The sequence below is a fragment of the Eulemur rufifrons genome, chromosome 7 (genome assembly GCF_041146395.1).
Source record: "Eulemur rufifrons isolate Redbay chromosome 7, OSU_ERuf_1, whole genome shotgun sequence".
NCBI classification, from domain to species: Eukaryota; Metazoa; Chordata; class Mammalia; order Primates; family Lemuridae; genus Eulemur; species Eulemur rufifrons.
In genome coordinates, this window is record NC_090989.1 from 33,426,742 (window position 1) to 33,452,276 (window position 25,535).

The window sequence follows — 25,535 nt, forward strand, 5'->3', positions numbered from 1 at the left end:
GGAGTTTTTGCACACACAGGTGTTTAAATCTAGGAGAGGATCTTTCTTGACCTCTGTCATGCTTGCCTTTGCATCCCCTAAGATGCTCCACAAACTGGAAGATGGATATCAATGAAACCTGTTTTGTGTTACAGACTCAATTTCTTTCCTACAAACATTTCATGAGGATTGCATAATTACTAATATTAAACAGTAAGTAGTGGCACACTTGGAATCTTTAGCTTCTTTCCTTGGTAGCCACTTTTCAAGATTTACAGTCTATTGTTTTTCTTCCTTTCTTGATTGGTTTTTGTTGGTGAATATTTGCCCATTAAAAAATAATAATAATTACTCCCATGTTATCTATTGAGGAATTAGTGTTCTGTGATTCTGCTTCTTTGCACAACTTTTGAACTGAAAATCTTGATATTTTTAATTTAAAAATTAATTTATAATTGAATTTTAACCAAGTAAATCTACATGTAAAATATCTATTTTCTACAATGGGTAATATGCAAAAACCCATGCAGTCACAAATGTCATGTATTATTTTTAATAACTTTTCATTGCAAATGCTGTGATGTTCATACCCAGAGGGTGTTGTAATAGTTTTCTCAAAATAATTTTAGAAAAAGCTATATATTAATGAAAGCCTATTATTAAGTAGATATATTTCAAAGGAAATGATTATCTTTTGTTTACTTGTAAAATGTATTTATACTCTATCTTTTGCCAAAAAGGGATAAGAAATGACTACAGAGAAGACATATACAATGGAACTAACAAAAATCAAGCCACCAGTAATGGTCATTGAAGCTTCTGTAACTGGCCCCCAAGCCTGGCTGTAATCTTCCAATAAAAAATAAAATAAAATAAATTAAAATCGTTAGTTTCATCTGTAATGTATCAAGTTACCTACCTATTCCATGGTGATGATAGAGCATGGATGTGATGCCATCAAAGCGAAATCCATCAAAGCCATATTCTTCCAGCCACCATCTTATGTTTGACAGAAGGAATCTTAAAACTTCCCAGCTAAAATATTAGAGAAATACGCATTTAAGCACAATGTAAATAGCATTTTCCTTAATTGTTATACATGATTTGCTAAGAGTATTAATTAAAATTGAAATCTCTATCTCATGAGTCATGATGTTCAAGAAACCTATCATATAAAAACCAGAAAACTAGTAACAAATATGTCACTCTTTTGATAAAACAGATCATAAAAGAAAAAAATTGCTATCCAAGAAAATTCAGGGAAAAATATGTAACAGGAACCCCCAAGTCTGGGATTCTGTCTTGTTCAATGCTGTGTCCAGTGATTATTACATAATAGCATAAAACATAGTATCAAATAATAGTGTCAAAAATAAATCTTGCATGTATCTCTGAATTTTCATGAAGATTTTTCATGTAATATAACCATAGTTATGTGATTTTTTTTCCTTTCAGGAAATGTATTTTCATTATCAGTAGAAAAAGTACTTTCAATAATTGCTTAAAATATTTTTATGCTATAATTTCAAACAGATGCAATTCAGAATAAAAAGTAAAAGATTAAAAAGAACTTAAAATAAACCACATGGTAAGCAATATTACATTTACTAGACTTGTTTTGTGAAGGTAAAAAAAGAAAACCTAATTACGAAAAAACACATATTTAATAAAGTAGAAAGTTTTTAAGTTAAAGAGCTCTACATCCATAAAAACAGAAGGAAAACAAAGAACTGTATAACTCAATTAAAAACACCACACGAAACAAGTCTATTTCGGACAATTGAAAAGAGGGCATCATCAATTAGTATTTTCTTTAGTCATATAGCTATGGTTGAGTTCTCTATCTTATTATAACTGTGGTTTTAAGACTTTAATACCTCATTTAGTTTAATGACAAAGCTGTAAGAGCATACACAAATCTTGATCCCAGTTGAAATTTATGTATTTTTTAAACCTTCCATATATTAAAGAACAATCTGACTTAAGTGAAGATTAAGTCATCACAATCAGCTTCGGAAATATAAATCCAAACATTGGGGAAAGAGGAGTGCTGTTGGTATTTAACTGCTTTAAATAAGTTACTTTGAGTTTTGAAAACTTACTGAAAGTTAAAAAAAGAAAAAGAAAAAGAAATCCAAGCAGTCTAGTACACATAAAAGGGAGCCAGGAAGGTCAAGATTTTTAGATTAAGCAATGAAGAAGGTAGAATTTGCATATGTTTCTATTAATTAACATTCATTTACAGTTTAAGGGGAAAAGTTCTGTTTAATGAAAAGAAAGGAATATAAATAAGGAAGTTTTCTGCAACCATACAAATCAAAATTACTCTATTTTGTATAGAATTTTTTTATTACTATACTTTCTAAAAAATTAGAAGGGTCTTGGATTCACAGCAAAATTGAAAGTAAAGTACAAAGAGTTCTCATATATCCCCATCCCCACACATACATCTTTACTTTTTTAAACAAGTTTTGCTATATGGGAATTTCAGAAAGAAGATACAAATAAAATTTCACATCAATAATCCTTTGAAAACAATCTTTTGAAAAGGATCTAAATACTTTTCTAATTTGGCAATTTGACTGACAATGTACATTTTATTTCTAAAAAGTAAATTAAAAGATATTTTTACCCAAAAATACCCAGAATAGGAACAAACTTATTTAAATACTAAATATCTTGGGTAGATATATAAAGATATGAATATGTAAACCAGAGATCACAAACTGTCCCTGGACCTTATTTGACATACATCAATGTTTTACTGGGCTTACAGAATATATATATATTTTAATTTCAGAAAATTACTGGGGTACAAAGGCTTTGGTTCCATAAATTGCCTTAGTACCACCAAAGTCAGACCTCCAAGTGTGCCCAACCCCTAAACAGCACGCACTGCATCTGTTCGGTGTGTGTTTACCCATCCCCTCCTCCCCGCTCCCACCTGCCTGACACCTGATGAATGTTACTTCCCATATGTGCACATAGTGTTGATCAATTAGTACCAATGTAATGGTGAGTACATTGGTGCTTGTTTTTCCATTCTTGTGATACTTCATTTAGAAGAATGGCATCCAGCTCCAACCAGGATAATACAAGAGGTAGTTCACCATTTTTTATGGCTGAATAGTATTCCATGGTATACATATACCACATTTTATTAATCTACTCATGTATTGATGGGCACTTGGGTTGTTTCCACATCTTTGCAATTGTGAATTGTGCTGCTATAAACATTCAAGTGCAAATGTCTTTTTTATAGAATGTCTTTTTTTCCTTTGGGTAAAAACCCAGTAATAGGATGGCTGGATCAAATGGTAGATCTACTTTTAGTTCTTTGAGTATCTCTATATTACTTTCCATAGAGACTGTACTAGTTTACAGTCCCACCAGCAGTGTATGAGTGTTTGTATCTCTCCGCATGCACACCAACATTTGTTGTTTTGGGACTTTTTGATAAAAGCTATTCTCACTGGAATGAAGTGATATCTCGTTGTGGTTTTGATTTGCATTTCCCTGATGATTACAGATGTTGAGCATTTTTTCATATGTTTGTTGGTCATTAGTCTATCTTCATTTGAAAAGTTTCTGTTCATGCTCTTTGCCCATTTTTTAATGGGTTTGTTTGATTTTTTCTTGCTGGTTTTAAATTTTTAATTTGAATTCCTGTAGATGGAACAGGTACTTTATACCTCTTCCCAGTCCCAGCCACTCCACATTTTCTTATGCCAATCCTGTTTACTCATTTGTATCACCAATTTAGACTTGTGGACATTAACTGTCAATCTCTAACACAAATATCTACCAAAGGTAAAAGGAATGATTCCATGATATTGCAATTCAGTAAAAAACAGAAGAGGGAGATGATGTGAATTTAATCATTGAAAAGAAAACTTTGCCCAGTTTCACACATTTGATTAAAAGAAAAGTTAATAATGGCCCTACTGATTCCTGTTACTACAATATTTAATCTATTCTCTTCTTGACCAGAAGTAGTAATAAAGCTGTGTTTAAGATATTAAAAGAAAAAGACACATTTGGGTGTAACTATGTGAGTAGACAGATTTTTGGCAAGGATGAGCAAAAAACACATTTCTTGTGATAATAAGCAAAGAAACAATAGTGACAATGGAGCATCTAATTAAGATGTTCTAATGGCTTGAAAATATTAAATTCCATTCTTTAGATCTCTGAAATACTCAATTGAAACATTATCTAAAAAATATAAACAATCCTGAAAAATCACAAGATTAAATTGATAGGAATGAATCAAATTTTTAATGCTTTCAAAATAATTTCTTTGATTATATCTTATGAATCATTAATGAAACAAAATAGACAACATTTTACAGAAGAGTAAACTATGTATAACAAAATCAGTAAAGAACAAAAGTCTAGAAAGTTTTATTTTTTAACAAAATCTGAAGACACAGATTCAGGAAAAAAACAGATCTAAAATTCTAAAGTTAGTAGCAAAAGTTAAAAATATTAATTCTTTTGTTAAATATATTTTCTTAAAACTAGATTATTAGGAACAGTCAAGCCAAAATAACTAGCCTTATAAGGCTAACATTTTGTAAGCGACTAGCCTTTGTTGTATAAGAAAAAAATGAACTGTAAGTGCAGGAAATAGGGAAAAGCAGATGCATAAAATATGTTCCTAATATTTCTGTGGTCCAGAGTTTGTGTCAGTTATCATCTTTCTATGATAAATCTAGACAAATTAATTCACCCTTTGTAACTTCAGTGGCCTGATGAAACTAATTTTAAAACACACATTGATTGCCCTGAAGTTAGTAAAATCAGGCCTTTAGAGATCTTCCAAGACAGAGAACCAGAAAGGCTGAAGTCTGAGTCTATAAAATAACCATATTACACACATATGAGTAGCTTCATGGACACAATCCAGAACTTAAAATTGAAAAATGGTAGGTCATAGAGTGTTACTGTGTCATTGGAAAAAAGATGGCGCTTATTCTCTTTTTCTTACAGTATGTACACATCCAACTGATGTAGACAATGAAATTAATTATTACACAAATATAATTATCTCAGATCACTGAACTCAAATTACAAGAGCAAAGCTGTTCCAGCGGTCCTCAAGGCCATCTCCGGTTTCAGTAATTTACTACGGCACTTACAGGACTCAGCATATAGTTTGTACCCATGGCTAAGACTTATTACACCCAAAGGATATAAAGCAAAATCATCAAGGGAAAAGGTGCATGCAATGAAGTTTGCAGGAATCTAGGTGCAAACTTCTAAGAATCCTCTCCTGGTGGAGTCATACAGGATACACTAATTCCTCCAGCAATAATTTGTCACAAAACTTGTGAAATGTTGTCTTCTGGGGATACTCATTAGAGATTCCATTCCTAGGGTTTTACTGGGGGCTTGTGACCAAGACCATCCTCTGCCTTAGTACATGTCAAAATCCAAACTGTCAGAAGGAAAGCAGGTGTTCAGCATAATTACATTGTTTTTACAAAGAATTTAGGCACCATGAACCACTGTTATCAGTTCTAGGAATAACAAGAAGCCTCTTGAAATCTAAGTTCCCAGCCACTAACCAAGAGCCAATATTGCAGGCAGACATTTATTTCTAAGGAGAGCAGTCTTAGTCATGCTATGTTAAGTTTTTTGCACAAAAGCAGAACATAACTTTTATTATGTAATTATAAAACACTTAGTAAAGGTTGCTGTTCAAAAAATTTCTTCCCAAGTAATTTTATCTCAGAGATACCCAGACCTCAAGACCAAGTGGAAGATTCTTAAATATATAATAATAACTTAAACATGTAAAGACATCCAGCTGAGGTACCCTGTTTTGCACCCTACACTCTAGCAGTCACATCCACAAGGAAAACGTAAATCTCATATGTGAATGCTCTAGTTCACTGAATCTAAGATTTGCCTTTTAAATAGAACACCAGAACAAGCTTAAGGAATATCTCACCAGTGAAAATACGGATTTCTCAGAGATGTTCAATACTAATTTTACTCTCATAATTTTCAAATTCAGCACTCATAAATTCCATTTTTCCTTCTTTGGAAGAGTTGAGAGGAAGAGGAATTATGATGCATTCCAAACTATAGCTGAATTAGAAATATTGCTTAATGTACTCTCTAGTAATAAATGAACTGAATCATCTCAATTGAATGGCTTGCCTTGAGTCAGAGTATGAAAATGTCTGGCAAAGGGTATAATAAAAAACATAATTTACCTTTTCTACCTCAAAATGTCATCAGACAGCCCATAATACAATTGATATACCCAGTTGATTAGAGTCTCATAAAAATATAAAGCAGAATTTAAGAGCAAAGTTTTACTTTGGTACATTTCAACAGACAAATCAGGACTTAGATTTTAAGATTATTCTATTGCCACAGGCTTTTAAAGCCTGTCCTTAGGAAACAGCCTAGTTTCTGAACAATTGGAGGATATAGATACTAACTTTTAGAAAGTGATGCCAAAAAATAGATACCTCATGATCATAATGAATGTGTATGAGAAGTAACCTATTTCAGTTATTAGCTTCATATCTTAAATTAATCAACACATAAATTAGAAACTAATACTATGCTATCGTATTGCCCACAATTGATTAGCTCCATTTTATTTTTATGAAGCAGAAACAAAATTTCTAAAATCCAGAAAAAAAAAATACAGCTGACTTTTTTGTGAATCATAAACCACTAAAAATGTTTAAATGACAGGTATCTAATATAGAAACTGAATACATTGATGGATAATATATACATTTAAGGATTTCTGGCAATCAAAATAATCAGGACTATAATTGGTTTAGATGTCTGAAATATTCAACCTGTAATCAAGTAATGAGGATTTATTAAGGAAATTTTGTCACACATAGATAATTCCGATATTAGGATTTTTAGGAAATATCCCTAAAATAAAAAAACTGATTGCATCACATTGTGCCAATGAACTTTATAATGAAATAAAACAGAGCCAAATTTTCTTGGCAAGTATAATCAGACATAGTGACATTTATTTAATGAAGTTACATTTTGTAATCTAAGCCTATTTGTCTAACGTTCTATTTATTTGCTGTCCAGAATAACCTCTGAGATTTTCACAATAAACAACTGAGATCACTGGATGTTACCAAACCTACTAATATTGTATATTAATAAATTGGAGACATCACTAAACAGTAGTCATATACCAAAAATATGATGTATTCCAACCATGAATACAATTTATATCTAAACAAATGTTTAAAATTTGTTTATCATTTAATAGTAACTCCCTTTCATTGATCTGTTACTGTATATCAAACACTGGTAATCACATTATACACATTATTCCATTTAATACTCTTTTGGAAGGGTATAAAAATTATCTTCCATTTTACAGTATAGAAAACTGAGTCTTAGAGAAGTTAAATGACTTGCTCAAATTCGTACAACTAATATGATCACATGTTAGAGTTATAGATATGTGGGATTTATGGGGTTTTAAAAGATCAGTATACAAAGGAAATTGCCAAAAACAAGAATTAATTTAAATATGGTCATGCTGAATGTGGTAGTATAAAATCGTCCAAGAGGTGAGGTTTTGGACTCACCTCAACAAAAAGTTGAGTTGTACCTATATCTATTACCTGGATGACCCTGAGCATTTTATTTAACTTTTCTAAACCTCAGTTTCTTAAACCATAAAATATACATATCATGGCTTTGCTAAATGAGATTATGGGATGTGTGGAGTCTGGAAGCTCGTAGACACTATCAATTTGAATCCCTCTTTCTTTCCTATATGATATCATATTTCTTCTTTCTACCCTACTCCAGTCAGCCCACTAAAAGCTAGGTCTCTTCATGGGAATGTATCCAAATATACATTGGAAAGGTATATATTACTCGGCAAAGGCAGTACAAATTTGACCACTTGAAGGAGTGATGGTTAAGATTTAAATATGACCAATAGCTGCCCCCCCAAGATATTTTCCTTGATTTCCCTCCCCTAGAACACACAAATTTGCACACATGCATGCACACACACACACATACCCCTTATTTCTTAAAGAACCAGATGCTTCCATTTTTTTCACCTTGCCCCACCTCAATTCCTATGCAGCTGGTTTTCCCCAGTTCATCTCCTCTCTAAAATGCTTGTTCCTCTTTCCTCTCAGAGTACATTGTTGCAGGGTAAAAATAACTTCTTTAGTTTTCTCCTAAATTTCTATATCTTTATATATATTGCAATAGGGTTTTCCTTGAATATTGCCCTAAAATATGAATTATTCTATGGTGATAGTGAAAGAAAATACTATTGTAGTCTATGAAAACTGAGTAGCCTATAAAATCATAATTATTTTGGTCTGGAAAAGAAAATTAGCTCCTAGATGCTCCACAACATCTTCCCATGGAATCTCTGGTAGGTTCTAGTACTTTTCCCTCAGAATTACACCCAATGTTTGTTTGTTTGTTTTTTCCTTTTTCATCTAAAACTTTTCATTCTTTCTGAGACGATCTGGCAGCTAGCTTTTCTATCAGCCATCGTGGGAACACATTTTTATTGCATACTATCAGTTCACTAGTATAGTCTTTAACATAAGACCTCCTTTAAAAATTGATTCAGCATGGTCAACACAATCAGATTTTGCTGAAAGATTTCTATTAAATTATTCATCTGTCTTAGTTCAAGCTGCTATAACAAATTACCATGGACTGGGTGGATTATAAACAATTTATTCCTCATGGTTCTGGAGAATAGAAGCCCAAAATCAGGGTACCAGCATGGTGGATTTCTGGTGAGGGTCATCTTCTAGGTGGCAGACTTCCCACTTCTCACTATATATTCACAAGGTAAAAAGAGAGCAATGGAGCTTTCTGGGGTCTCTTTTCTAAGGGCACTGATCCCATTCATGATGGTGAATCCCTCCCCAAATCCTCCCACTCCCAATACCACCATATTAGGGATTAGAAGTTCAACATATGAATTCTGGAGGGACAGACACATTCAGAAACAAAAAGACAAGGGCAAGAAAAAATAAAGATGAACATTTTTCTTTATGTGATAATTTTATGTGATTGACACACCTTTCCACATACTGGTTGACTATTCTTTCCTGCTTTAATCACATTTCTCCAGAATTTTTCTCCTTAAAGAGAATAACTTTGAGACAATTTTTCCAGCAATATACATTTCAAGGAAATTGTCACCTGGTACTCTCTGTATCAAGACTCACTCTTCTTGGCCAGCTCGTGCCCCAATTCTGGCCCCCTTCAACACACACTCTGCTTGCTTTTTGTCTTGAGCATCCGTTCCTTCCTTCCTTACTCTCTGTGGCTCCTCTATCTCTAAACTAGCTCACTATATGTTCTCTTTTCCTTTTCCCTTTCTAACCTCCTCTCTGTTCTCCCCTTTCTATTTTTAGCCTCTCTTCCTTCTTAATCTTGATTGCAGAAGCAATAGTGACAGCCTGTTAAACTATACTAGCTAATCTTATTTAAAAATGATTTTTCAGTAATACAGATATCAGGTGTCCTGATTTGATGGATTTTATGAGAAAATTAAATCATATTTCACTTAGTGAAAATTAAGCATTTGTAATGTACAAGGAAGTAGCACTGAATTAGGATTTGAGAAAATAGTATTTTAGCCAATTTTGAAAAAATCAGTATAAACACATAATTGATCCCTCTAACCTCAGTGTGATAATTTTTGAAAACGAGTACTGGAATTATTTGATCTTCATCTAATTTTATATATTTTCATAAACTCAAATTTAAACTGAAAGATTAATTCAAGATAAAAACTTCTCTGAGTTTTAGAATACAGAGTAAATAATTTGAATCATTTCACTATATGCTAACAGAATCCAGACTCAAAGGTTTATGACATTAAATGTTTTAGGCAATAATAGAACACGCATACTCAAAAACAAAACCAAACCTAACCAGCACCCACCCCCAAATCAAATATATGTAAGAATCATTTGCCATTTCTCTCCCATCTAAATTCTATTCATTATTGAAAGCCCAACACAAGGTTCACAAAATCTTCCTGAATATTTCTTACATGAATGCTGAGTGAGAGACAATAGGAGATAAACTGGTTTGTGCAAGTAAGTCCTGTTTTTCTAATGTAATCATAAAAATCTATGTGGTAGGAACCATATCCTATACCTTTTATTTATTAATTTTAAACAAATTGACATAAAATGAATTATTAATAATATACACAGAAAACTAAGAAATTTAATAATAAAAATTAACATTATTTTTGAAATTCAACATTTAACTCTGAAGCAGTAAAAATAAACAAATTAGTATATATTATTTAAGAAATACTGTTTTCAGAGTCATTGAAATAAGAACTGGAAATTAAGAACAACAAAATTCTTTACTTCACTAAAACAAATGAAACATAAGCAATGATTATGCTACTTGGGATGCCTACAAAAGTGGTATTTTCATGAGGAAAACTAAAAAAGAAATTATTTAGTTGGAACACTTCAAATAAAAGATTATCCTCTTTCCTATCACCCCCACTGTTTAAAATTTCTCCTTAGGGATATTTTATGCTCATGTTTACTGCTATGAGAAGTAAAAATGATGAAACTCTTTGCTAATCATATTTCCTTATTAATGCACAAATTTGCTTATTAGAAGTTTTAACACACATGGGCATATATACAAACATATACCTCAATTTTCATAAAATCAAAAAAAATAATATAGCTGGCTTCTAGTAAGTTCAGATCAGCCTGAATGTATAGCCTACATTGGAATAAAAATGCTTATGATTAAATATTGAAAATTTCCCCAAATGTTATATAAATCTCTGGTGACGAAAACAAAAGGAAGAAACCACAAAAACATCAGTATCCTTAAGGAATCATCAACTTCTTTTTGTTTGCTCCAGTTATAAATTTTGCATTTGCACATTGCTGCCTAGATTTTCAAAGGGTTCTGCAATGATTAATTTAACAATCTACCCATATTGCTGTAATATAGCCAAAAACTTTTACATATCTATAATTCATAATATCTGTATAAAGGACAGATTAGTGGGCAAAATGGAAGTTCCAACATTCAGGCATGTTATTAACACAAAAGTAAGCAAGTGTCACCAAAATATGACCACTTAAGAACATACTTCTCTAGCTGGGGTGCTTTACCCCTAAGGATATACAGAAATACACAGAAAAATGGTGCATACTTAGGAGAGTCAATTTGATCTGCTTAATTGAAAGCTTAAAAAAAAGAATTTCTGAAAATTCTAATAATTACAAATATATACTGAACGTTTATTAAATGGCAGACCCTGCACTGAATGCTTTTTGTATGAATTATCCCATGCAATTCCCACAATATCCCTGAAAGCTGTACATTATAATAAAGGTCAGCAAACTTTTTTTGTACAGGGCTAGAAATAAATATTCTAGGCTTAGTGTGCCAATGTAAGGTCTCATTATGCTGCAGTGACGCAACTCTGCTGCAGTGAGGAGAAAGAAGTCATAGGCAATACGTAAAGGAATGGATGTGGCTACATTTCAATAAAACTTTATTCACAAAAACAGGCGGTGGCCACACTTGGCCCAAAAGTCATATAGCTTGCTGATCCCTGCAATTAAAATTCACATTTTACCAGTGTACATATGTGCTTTTACATGGCCACACAGCTGGCCAGTAGTGAACTTAGAATTTGAACTCACGTCTCTTACTGCAGATCAAAGCTGCTGGCTACTATTCATATCTGCCTCTGAACAGCAATTTAAAGAGCTATTTTATAGTAAAATAAACAAATATATTCTGGAATAAAAGGCAAATTGATTTTTGTTTTGTAAAACATAAAATATTAGAACAAATTTTGCACGTAAAATACTAGGGATGCAGATCCTAGGAAATAAAAGCCTACGCTCCCCAGAATATCAAGATACCTGGTGAAAGTTAGACGGGAATTTAACCTACGCTTTAAATATGAGTTTTTTTTTAAAAAGTCAAAAATTTTTAAAGCTCTATGGAATGTTTTAGGGTTCTTCTTCATATATAATGCCAAAGCCATAGCCCGGCATCATACATTGTCCTCACTGTCCAGGCCACTTGCAAATGTACACTGTGCAGCCGGGTTGAGGATAATGATCTATGCTCAAGTTGAAATCCTGCCCAGACAGGGTGACCCCACCCTATTAAGCAAAGTCCCATCACACTTGGAATAAAATTCAATCCACGATCCACAGTCCTAGTTACAAGGTCTCATATGATCTGGTCCCTGTCCAACTGGCCACTAAGGACCAGCTACAGTGGCCATTTTTCTGTTCCTGAAGCACCGTCAAGCTCACCTCAGCCATATGTACTCCACACAAGCTATTCCCTCTGCCTAGAATTTTCTGCCTGAGTAGATCCCCAGCTCCAATGTCAGACAAATTTCACTTAAATATGGTCTTTTATGGGACTTCTCTGGATACCCAGTTATTCTACCAACCACGTCCCTCTAATGTTGTCTGTTTTACCTACCACTTATGTGATATTATGATCTTTTTGTTTGTTTGTATATTACTGGTTTACTTTAAATTTTTCTCATTTATTTTCTACATAGCAATTATGTATCACTGCATTTTTTTGTCATTTTTAAGTTTATCATAGAGCAGCATAAAAAGTATAGATAAATGGGGTCATTTGTAAGAAAAGCCTATGTCTTAAGCAAGAAATGTTATACTCCTGTTCATCTATGATTAATTTTGTATTGTCCCCTCAAGTCCTTTAGAACTAAATTTACTTTTACCAAAATTAATTCTTGTTGTTAAAAATCACTAAATTGGATACTCACTGAATCTGATCTTCTCTTTCAGAGTATCAGCATGTCCCTATTCATACAACCATCAAGGGTATTCTGGATCAGTACTCAACTTTCCTGTGCCAAACCACTGATTCCCACTGAGAAAATATATAATCTAAACCATACAGGTTCCTCCTCTGTAATCGCTGGTTATGAGGTATGCCGTATATCAGTACCTTTGCACAAGGAAGGAAAGCAAGGAGAAGCGATATCTAGTTAAATCCACTGTGATTCTTCAATTGAAAACCCTTCTTGAGAGACGTTTTATTTAAGAAATATAAACCCTGAATGTTATTATTTGATTAAATCAGGCATTTAGGAAAGCTGCTTATTTGGGTAGTACTATCTTTCTCCCTTTCAGAAAAGCCCTCCTGAATTACATTTTCACAACCTCTTTCAACTTTCACTAAAGGTCACTGAAAAAGGTTGCAATATTTGCTATTTCATTGACATGTAGAACTGTCAATGGAACACTTCCCACAACATTACTCACTGACCCCCAAACAATGCACAACATGAGACAATAACTAAGAGAGTCACGATATATCTGTTAACTCCTTAAGATGATTTCCTCTCCCCTTTGGCTGCTGGCAGTGTGCATGCTGGGATAAAGAAATAACAGACAACTATCTTTTATTGACAGTGCATAATGTGTCAAATGCTTCATCCATATAATCATATTTAATTTTCTCATTACACTTATGGTAGGGTGTAGGGAAGGCAAAATCTTTACCTTTACCTTCTTACGGTCTCCAGCTAGGTCTGAAAAGTAAATTGACATAAGACAGATTAACAGGAAAAGAACATACAAATTTATAAGTTTTACATGACATGAAAGCCTTCATAAGGAAATAAAGATCCAAAGAAGTGGCAGAACCTACATGCTTATATGTTGTGCTGAACAAAGAATGGCAATTGTGGAAAAGTAACTAAAATAAATCAGGAGACTAAAGAAAGATAAAGGTTATTTTTTAATAAGGTCTGTTTCTATAGAATTCTTTCATTTTGAATCTGGTGATAATAATGTTTCCAGAATCTCTTGGGCAAATAAGTGAAGGATCAGGACACTTGTCTAGGTCTGTCTGTCCTTCCAACCTCAAAGCAAGAAAACTTTAAAGTCAGATTTTATTCTCAGACACAATAAATATACCAATGATTATAGCCTATACACTTCTCTACCTCTAAAATCTTATTTTCTAAAATGTTATCTTCTTAGTTTTTTTTTTTGTTTTTTGCTTTCTCTTGTTATTTTGTTTATTATCAATATATTAATATTAGTGAACTTAATAAATCTTTGGATACTATCACAGGCAACTCATGGATTTGCAGCAATCCCCCTAAAATTGCCTTTTCTAGAGGCTGCTTGTTCACAAATGTCTTCTTTTAGTTTATTTATTACCATCACAATGCATTTCATTGTTGAGATTATTGATTGCTAATGGTCGAACCTACTTTGGAAAGAACTGTAGCATTAGAATATTTTAAAGCAGATGTTAGTGATTGTAAAGATATAAATTATCCACAAGACAACCTCAAATAGCTCAAATTTGGCACTCCTAACTTATTACTAATATAAAAATGTGATTCAAATGCATTCACAGCCAGTTACATGAAGGATAAATGAGGAAAAAAGAGAAAAAGAGTATTAAAAAATCAATAAAGGTATAAATGTGAGCAGAGAATGAAATAGCCACAAAACAAGTGAAAATATCAAGAAAATGATGAATATACACAAATATTAGTATTGTTCTGAGGTATAAACTCTTCTCATAATTAAGTGACTTTTTCCAACTCTCATGATGTCACATGTTACATGTCTGGACTATTGGTGCAAACTAGCCTGCTTTTTCTCTAGAGCCAGCAGAAGCATCTCTGTATTTTCTGTTTCCACTTCTCCCCACACCACCAAAGGATACAATTCCTAGGCCTTTGATAGAGCAAGTTAATCAAAGCATCATTTCAAAGATCCTTTGTTTTATAGACACGTGTTAGACTTTGGCAATAGTCTTAAAATAAACTGAAAAGTATCTCTTTTAAAGATGAAAGAGAGGTAATAAGTAGTTGAAGACAAATGCATTTTCAAGAATAAAATTTTGTCATGTTTATAGATAAAAGGACTGCATTTGTTTCTCATAAACATTTTATAAGGAAAGACCTCTTTGAAGGGTTATGATCTTCTTAAAACAAGAAGAAATAAAAATGATTGTGATTAACAGGGGGTAGCATATACATTTCTAATTGGCTTTTGAGAAACAAAGGTTTGCATGTGGCCCAGAAACCTCAGAAGCCCTATCATCACCATGGCAGGCGGAAACAAAAATACAATAGCTTTCTGAAGCTCCAAGGCCTGTGGATAACACCAGCGACTGCAGGTGGCTCTACTTGAAAAGAACCGTACCACTTTCCTCTTCAGTGGTGGGCACTGTGTTCCACAGTGGGTCAGAGGTGACCAGGGTGCTTTCAAGCTCAGTTTTATAATTTTGAAGAACTGGATTGTGGGCACTGACAAGTTCCCAATTTAGCCTGTTAAAAACATAAAAGCTGTCTGCTTTCCCTCCTTTAACATAAACCTTCATTCACTAACTATAGTAGGAGATTTAATCTAGTGACCCTCTTTTGAAATCCAATTTAAATTAAATGATTGATTTTAAGATTTTGACCAGATATATACTGAGGCTTAAAAAAAAAAAAAAAGTAATCTTTATGGTACTCTTGATGGAGATTAAATCAGGTAAACAAAAATATTTTTCACTAAAGAGTGATTTTTTTTTTTTTTTTTTTTTTTTTTTTGCTGTTACCATGTATACAAATTATTTAGGAGTATAAAAGAGAGAACACCACCAAATCTTAACACACAAGTATTTTGACACAATTGAACTTTTCAGGTATAAAATAGCAAACAAGGATGTGGTAAATGCATTCCCATAGCAGGCACTGGCTAAGAAATTTTTGACTAAAATATAATATGAAAAGTCAGAACTCATCCGGTATAATACATACAGTTCAGAGTGCCACATTTAAGAGGAATATAGACAAATTCAAGTTTGTTAATACATAAGAATTCAAAACCATGTAATGCAATAGGAAAACCAATTGGGGGAAAATGGAAATAAAAGAAGCCCCAGGGAATAACACTCAAAGCTACGCTAGCTATGCAGAAAAGTGATTGGATCTGCTTTGTGAGCTACCATGGATTACAAATTGGTACACAGATTTTTAACTCAATATTAAAAAAAAAAAAAAATCTAATGAAGAGAACTGTTCAAATATGGAATGGGCTACCTGACTAGATAAATTTCAAACTACTGAAGACATTCAAGGACAAGGTGAATTAGGAGTGATAAAGAAAAGACTAAATTATGATACTGAGGTCCTTTCAAAGCCTTGAGTCTGATTTTTCTAGGATGAGAACTGTCTACAACGAGATAGCTTCCAGACTGATAAAGAGAGCATCTCAGAGTAAAATAAATACTAGTTCAGAGTGAACAGCATTAGCTAGAAACAAAAGTAACTAAGACATAGTTTATAGAAGCTTTTTTGATGGAGAGTTAGGGAAAATTCAAATACAATCAACATGACAAGGCTGAATTGTCAAAACCAGGATGTACTCAAGAAATAGGGGGAAAATCTCAAAAAAAATAATGTGTTGGGAAAAAAATAATGATCTGTATTATGTCTGGTAAAAGAAAACTCTGTTACTAATCTTAATAATATGCACTAGTCAGTACTAATCTAGCAGTACTGGGAAAAACAAAACATTACTTTATGAATCCAACCTTTCCCGTTATAGGGGTAGTAGCACTTGTTAGGTAGGAAGGGTTCATAGGACATTTACTCTCCCAAAATTACATCTTTTTGATTTTATTGTATTTTTTAATTATGGGTACACAATGGCTGCATATATTTATGGGGCACATGTGATGTTTTGGTATAGGAATACAATGTATATTAATCAAATCAGGGTAACTGGAATATCCATCACCTCAAGCATTTATTATTTCTTTGTGTTGAGAACATTCCGATTCTACTTTTTAGTTATTTTAAAATATAAAATAACCTATTGTTGACTGTAGTAACCCTGTTGTGTAATCAAATATTAGATCTTGTTCTCTTTATCTAATTATATTTTTGTACCTATTAACCTACCCCATTTTATTCCTACCCATCCCTGCTACCCTTTCTATCCTCTCGTAACCATCATTCTACTCTCTATCCTCATGAGATAAATAGTTTTAATTTTTAGCTATCACGTGTGAGTAAGAATATGTGAAATTTGTCTTTGTGTGCTTTGCTTATTTCACCTAACATAATGCTCTCCAGTTTCATCGATGATGTTACAAATGACAGGATTTCATTATTTTCTATGGCTAAATAATATTTGACTGTGTATACATATCACATTTTCTTTATCCATTCAGTCATTATTGGAATTTGGTTGGTTCCAAATCTTGGCTGTTGTTAATAGTGCTGCAACAAACATAGGGGTGCAGTTGTCTTTTTGATATACTGAATTCCCCTCCTTTGGATATATACCCAGTAGTAGGATTTCTTGGTCACATGTTTTTAGTTTTTTGAGGAACTCCCATAATGTTCTCCACAGTGATTGCACTAATTTACATTACTGCCAACAGTGTTTAAAGATTCTCCTTTATCCACATCCCTGCCAGCAATTGTTATTGTCTGTCTTTTGCATAAAAGCTATTTTAACTGGGGTAAGATCGTATCTCGTTGTAGTTTTGATTTGTATTTCCCTGATGACTAATGATTGTGAGCATTTCTTCATCTACCTCTTGCCCATTTGTATGTCTTCTTTTGAGAAATATCTATTCAGATATTTTGCCCATTTTAATTAGACTATTTGATTTTTTTCCTATTGATCTGTTTGAACTCGCTACATATTCTAGTTATTAATTCCTTGTCAGATTGGTAGATTGCAAATATTTTCTTTCTTTCTATGGGTTGTCTCTTTGCTATGTTTATCATTTCCTTTGCTGTGCAGAAGCTCATTAGCTTTATGTGATCCCATTTGTCCAGTTTTGCTTTGGTTGCCTGTGCCTTTGAGGTATTACTCAAGAAATCTTTGTCTACACTGATGTCCCGGAGCAATTTCCCAGTGTTTTCCTCTAGTAGTTTCATAGTTTCAGGTCTTAGATTTAAATCTTTAATCCATTTTGTTTGATTTTTGTATATGGTAAGAGATAGGGGTCTAGAAAAACCATGTAACTCTTATACAGGGTGTTCCAAAAGTCATCATACATAGGGAAAATAGGAAATTGCATCTAAATGTAACTTTACTTACAAAATATTCATTACAAAATTTTTCCCTCGTAAGGAGACTTTTGGGATACCCCATAGTGTTAATTCCATGCTCATTTAAAAACTCTTAAAATTACTTATTGTATTCACAAACTCTGGAACAAAACAAAGGTAAGTTGCTTAGTGAACACAAGGAGCCCAATTACTCTGAAAACATCTAATTCATCTAATATTATTAGATCAACCATTTTCTGTATCTTCCTCTTATGAGTTTAGTGTTTGTTCCCTATAGCTGAATATAATCTAGGGGGGGGAAATGCCATAATTTCTGAACTCTGAAGTTGAGGATTAGCTCTGAGCCAAAATGATCTTAGTTGGCATTGATGTTCTAAGTGACTGCATAAGCATAAGAAGTCCCTGATTTGACTAAATTCAAATACAAGTTACTTTTAAAGAATCTATTTGAAAGGTTTTTGTAAGAGGTGAGAGGTTAGGATCCAGTTTTCTCAGCACCATTTATTGAAAAGGGATTCTTTTCCCCAGTGTATACTTTTGTCTGCTTTGCCAAAGATTAGATGACAATACATGGATGGTTTCATCTCTGGATTCTCAGTCCTGTTCCAAAGGTCTATGTCTCTATTTTTGTGCCAGTACCATGCTGCTTTAGTTACTATGGCCTTGTAGTACAGCTTGAAGTCTGGTAGACTAACACTTCCCAGTTTGTTCTTTTTGCTTAAGATTGCCTTGGCTATATGAGGTCTTCTCTGGTTCCACACAAAGCATAGAATTATTTTTTCTAGATCTGTAAAGAATGATGATGGTACTTTGATAGGGATTGCATTAATTCTGTAGATCACTTTGGATAGTACAGACATTTTAATGATGTTGATTCTACCAATCCATGAGCAAGGCAGATTTTTCCATCTGTTTACATCTTCTACAATTTCTTTTCTTAGTGTTTCGTAGTTCTCCCTGTACATGTCTCTCACCAATTTCATTAAATACATTCCTAGATATTTAATTTTCTTTGAGGCTATTGTAAAAGGTACTGTGTTTTGATTTGAATTTCAGCTTGACTGTTATTGGCGTATAAGAATGCCCCTGATTTGTATGTATTGATTTTATATCCTAAGACTTTACTGAATTCATTTATCAATTCCAGGAGTATCTTGGTTGAATCCTTGGGTTTTCTAAATATAATATCATATCATCAGCAAAGAGTGAGAGTTTGATCTCTTCTGCCCTCATTTGGATACACTTAATTTCCCTCTCTTGTCTAATTGCTCTAGCAAGGACTTCTAGCACTATGTTGAATAGAAGTGGCGATAGTGGGCATCCTTGTCTGATTCCAGATCTAAGTGGAAATGGTTTCAATTTTTCCACATTCAGAATGATATTGGCTGTGGGTTTATCATGTATGGCCTTGATAATTTTAAGATATGTCCCATCTATGCCTATTTTGGAAAGAGTTTTTATCATAAAGGCATGCTGGACTTTGTCAAATAGATTTTCTGCATCACTTGAGAGAATTATATGGTCTTTGTTCTTGCTTTTATTTATGAGGTGAATTGCATTTATAGATTTGTGTATGTTGAACCAGCCTTGCATTTCTGGTATAAAGCCCACCTGGTCATGGTGAAAGGTATTACCCATGTCAATATGTTTTTTTCTTTGTCAATAAGTTTTTGAAAATGAAGACTACAGCCAAATGCCCTTGAGAAGGAATAATTAAATAATTATTGTTTGGTATATTTTCTTCTAGCCACTTTATAATTCCTACGTAAAGAGGGATTTTTTTTTAATTAAACTTTTTATTTTGAGATAGTTGTAGAATCACCATGAAGTTATGAGAAATAATGCAGACAGATCTTGTGTACACTTTGCCCAGTTTACCCTAATGATAACATTGGGGAAACTACTGTATAAGATCATAGACAGGATACTGGCATTGATGTATTTGAGATATAGAACAATTATATCAACAGAAAGAGCTTTCTTCCTGTTCTTTCATAGTCACAACAATAGTCATTCCTGCTTTCCTACCACTACCCTTAACCCCTAGAAACCACTAATTTGTTACCCATTTCTTCATTTTGTCACTAAAACAATGATATATAAAGGGGATCAAACAGTATGTTACGTCCCCTTTGGGGACAGACTTTGTCTACTCAACATATTCCTCTGGATGTTTATCTAAGTTGTTGCATGTATCAATAGATTATTCTTTTTTTTTTTTTTTTTTATTGCCAAGTGGTATTCCATGGTATGGCTATACCTCACTCTGTTTAACCATTCATCCACCAAAGGACACCTAGATTATTTTCCAGTATTGGCTATTACTGATAAAATTGCTTTCAACATTCATGCAAATGTGTTTGTGTGAAAAAGAAAAAATGCTTTAATTTATTTGGGATAATTACCCAGGGGTGCAATTGCTGGGCTATATGGCAGTTGCATATTTAGTTTTACAAGAAACTACCACATTGTTCTGCAGAGTGATTGTAACATTTTACATGCCCACGAGGAATGACCCAGTCTTCCTTAATCCTACCAGCATTTGGTGAAGTCACTATTTTTTATCTTAGCCAATCTAATATACGAATGTAGTGATACCTCATCACACTTGTAGTTTGAATTTCCCTAATGATGTTGACTATATTTTCATCTGCCTAGTGACCATCTATATATTCTGTCTTCTGGCCATTTGCTAGTTGGGTTTGTTGGAAAATCAATCCTTCCTCCATTGAAATGCTTTTATACTTTTGTCAAAAATTGGTTGGGAATGTTTGCGTAGGTCTACTTGTTGTCTATTGTGTTCCATCATTTTGTCTGTCTGTCCCTCCACTGATACCACAGTCTTGAGCACTGTGGCTATATGATAAGTCTTAAAATTGGGGAAACTGATTCCTCCCACAAAGTATTCCTCATTTAGGAGATTGTTTTGGCTGTTCTAGTTGCTTGCCTTACCATATAATTTTAGAATAATCTTCTCTATGTCTATGTCTCTAAATAATCTGCTGAGATTTTGATAGAAATTGTTTTAAACTGCCTTTTATCTGAAGCAAAATGATACCTTTACTATTTTGAGTCATATAATCTATGAGAATCATATGCATCTCCATTTATTTAGATATTTTTATTTTTTATCAGTATTTTATACCTTTCAGCATACAGTCCTATACATATTTTATTAGATTTACACCTAAATATTTCTTTTGAGAGAGAAGACATGGAGGGAGGGTGGAAGGGAGAAACGGAGGGAGGTAAATAAAAAGCATTTATAAATTGTATATTTTTTATTATATTTTAATGGCATGACCACATTTTTATTACTAGTATACAGAAATACAATTGCTTTTTTAAATATTTTTCTTGTATCCTACAACCTTGCTTAACTCATGTATTAAATTTTGGGTGGGGTTGTTTGTTTAGACTCCTTGGGATTTTCTATATAGCCAATTATGTCATTCACACAGAAGACAGTTTTATTTCTTATTTTCTGATCTCTATGTATTTTGTTCCTTTTTATTTATTTTGCTTTGTTTCATTGGCTAGAACTTCCATCACTATGTTAAACAGGAATGGTGAAAGCAGACATCTTTGCCTTGCTCTGAAACTTGGGAGGGAAGAATTTAGACTTTAGCTACTAAATATTAATATGTTGTTGGATTTATGTTTTTAGTACATGTTCTTTATCAAATTTAGGAAATTCCTCCTCCATTCCTATTATTCTGAGCCATTTTATTTTAAATGCATGTTGAATTTTGTAAAATACTTTTTTCTGCATCAACTAATATGTTTTTCTTGTTCTTTAGTAGAAATATATAATATGCTTGTTTGTATGAAATGATTTTAAATATTGAACAAGCCTCACATCTCTGGAATAAACTCTACTTGGTTATGGTATAAAATTATTTTTATACATTGCTGAATATCTTGTTAAGAATGTTGTATTTATATTCCTGAGGAATATTGATCTGCAGTTATCCTTTTATTACTATTTTTATCTGGTTCTGGTATCAGGGCAAGAGTGGCTTTGTAAAATGAATTAGGAGATGTTCTTTCTTTTTCTATTTTTTGCAAGAGATTTTATGAAATTAGCATGAATTTTTTTTTAAATGTTTCATAAAATTGTCTACTGAAAACATCGGTACTTGTATATTTTTTATTTTAGGTGCTTTTAAATTATAAATTAAATCTCATTAATTTATAATTTCATTAGTTATAGGGTAATCAAGTTATCTACTTCATACTAGGAGAGTTCTGGTAGTGGGTTTTAACAACATCCATTTCATCTAAGTTGTCAAATTCATGTATATAGAGTTCTTCCTAGTACTACCTTATTATCATGTTGATGTCTGCACAGTGACATAAATTGAAAACTAAAGAGAAGGAAACTTTATTGTATTTATCCATATTTTTACTGTTTCCATTTTCTTTATTCCTTCCTGACAATGTAGTATTCCTTATTTTATCATCTCTTTTCTGTTCAGAGAATTTCCCTTAGCCATTCTTCTAGGATAGAAGAATTCATTTGCTGGCAATGAATTCCCTTTGTTTTCTTTCATCTGAGAATTTTTTAATTTGTCCATCATTCCAGAAGGATATTTTCTCTGGTTTCTAATTAATAAGATTATAAGAAATATCTTAATGCACAAAATATTTTAATATATAGTAGGTTTACAGCCTTAGAATAAATTGTCTTATATTTAATAATTTGGTGATCATGCTATAACATCTTTTAATACTGACAAATTGCTTTCCAAAAAAACTTGCAGAAAATTATACATTATGAAAAACAGTGCAGAAAAGTGATTCCTACTCTTAGAGAGAGGATGGACTAATTGACCTCAGAAAACTCTTCCAACTCTATACTCAATGATTCCACTTGATACCATGGAGTAGAATCATTTATCATGTTAAATTATAGAAAGGACACAGAAAAATAAACTTTAAATATCAATGAGAAGTTTCTTTTGCCTTTGACATTCTAAATCAGTACCTGTTTCCTCCCATTCCAGTTCACCTTGGCAGTTTTGCTTCACCACTTCTCTCTCACAGCTCAGAAATTTCACTGATGATGTATATCCTATGCTGAATTTTCCTTTGTATAAAAAGGGCAGGGATGAGTTTAGGCCAATCTTCAGTTTACACATGTAGAGTAAGTCTTTGAGAAAGGAGAATTAGTCACTTACATACTTAGTGGAAAAGTTAGGACTAGAGACAGAGGTATTGGTGTTCCTCTATTGATATTCGCCCTTTGTAAATCTATTCAGCAGGCATTTTCTGGACTTGAAAAACTGCTTTACCTCATACACTCCTAGACATCTCTGGACTTATATATTAAATACTTTTTAAAAGATGACCTTTAAATTATATCAAAATAATGCAACATGTAGAACATTATTATATTTATGATTTTGTCATCTATTACAAGGAACATGTAATTCTCATTCATTTATTTTTCAAAAGAGATCTCTTAAATGGTCAATAGTCAATCATTGATAATGTTGATATATTAAGCATTTGTCTCTGTACTATAAAAAGGAGCATAATAAATAACAATATTATGTAGATGCTCAGCACTACGGCGGAACTACACCTGTAGCATTCATTCTATAAAATAAGTCCTTCACATTACACAAATCTATATGAACTTGACCCACATTTATCTTGAAAATCTATCTACACATACACATATGTTAAGAGAATCTACAATTTTTCCACTGAAACTTAGACTGAACACAATGGTTTTATAGTCTCTGCTATATCTGCTCATGTTGAAATCAGAATAAAGAGAAACCTGTATTTCACATATATTATGGTTACAATCACATACTAATATGCTAATTAAATAAAATTGACAAATTGCTTATTTCTGTATTTCAGTGTATATTTCTATATTTGTATATTAATATAAATTGTTTATAAATCAAAATAATGGCAGTTAATTATACTGATCAATAGAAAATGGATGGCAAGTTGGAAATTATTTAACACTTAACATATTTCATAAGGGGTGGTTAAGAAAAGTACTCAAAATTATGACTATGTGGGATGGAGGGAAATTATAATGCAAATAATTTATACATAATTGCTCTAAAATTATCCTCTAGGTTAGAGACAGTCACATTTAAAAATTCTTTAGAGACTTAATTAAAATAGATAGAGTTACCACTTCTCAAAAATATGATCAAGAGATTTAATTTTGGCTTTTCATGTTTATTTTGACATTTTTAAAATTCATTTTAAAGTGAGGAAACAAAATACCACTTTTATTTAAATTAAAAATTTTTTTTTACTTTCTTTTAGTAGATGTCTTAGAATAAAACCTTTTAATAAGTTAAAGAGCATAATATTAAAATGTCATCACCATTAAGAAATACACAAATTTATAAACTAAAATATCCCCATACTTAGAAAGAAATGGGCTTTATAAGAATATGTAAAAATGACTCATGATTTTATTTTTTAAAAAAAATACTGCTTTCATAAATTACTGAGGGCACAAGTAAAATTAAACCAATGATATAATACACTTTCAATTCAACTAATTCTTACAGCCGTTCATGCTACTGTTCTGATTCAAGACAATTTCTCACTGTACTACTGCAGTGTGAATGCTTCTTAAATCTGCCCACCAATTTCACACCTGCCCAACATCTCTCTTCCTCCTAGTTTATCATAGAGTAGGCAGAATGATCTTTTCAGTAATGTCACAACATTCCCGTGACCCAAGCCTTTAAAAAGCTGTTAAAACGGCTTCCCATCAAACACAGAATAAACTGAATAAGATAGAAGAAAATCCAATCTCGTTACAAAGGCCTATGAGGCTTTACATGATGTGAAAACTGCCAAACTCCCTGGAGTCTCCTGAAATTCTCCCTTGCTTAGCAATCTCCATCTCCCTGGCCTTCCTTTGAACACACCAAGTCCATTCCCTCCACAGGGACTTCACAATTGCTTTTTTCCTCGCTGTTTGCACATTCCCCAGGATTTGATATTGCACCTCACTTCATTCAAGTCTCTGCTTAAACATAACCTCTTCAGAAATGCTTATCCTGACTACACTAACAGACAGTCACCATACAATATAACACTGAATACTTCTAGCTGGCTGTATTTTTATTCACAGCTCTCGTCACAACCTGGAAATTTACTTTGTATTATCTGTCTTCCCCACCAGAGCATAGAGCTCCGAGGGCTGGTGTCTGATATGTTTTTTTCATTGCTTCATTTCCAGGGTTCAAGAATGTTGGGTACCCAGTAAGTACTCAAACTTTTGTTAAATTAGTTAATTAGTTAGTTCAGCATCTGTTGTGTGCCAGCCTGATTTTTAATATTTGATCTCACTAGCAGATTACATACGCATCAACATTTTTCATAAAGCCTCCTGCTTCCAACATGTAATATTCATTTTAGAAGGCAGACCACTCAAGTTTTACACACACATACACATGCAAACATGTCTTCTACAGATATTTTA

At 32.7% G+C, this 25,535-nt stretch overlaps 1 protein-coding gene across 1 annotated transcript in view; it reads right to left on the reverse strand.

Moving 5' to 3' along the window:
* GBE1 (1,4-alpha-glucan branching enzyme 1) overlaps positions 1 to 25,535 on the reverse strand; it is a 264,715-nt gene that overhangs the window by 93,204 nt on the left and 145,976 nt on the right. Inside the window, exon 8 of the mRNA XM_069475045.1 lies at positions 899 to 1,014. Coding sequence (XP_069331146.1) covers positions 899 to 1,014 — 116 coding nt within the window. The remainder of the gene's footprint in view (positions 1 to 898; positions 1,015 to 25,535) is intronic.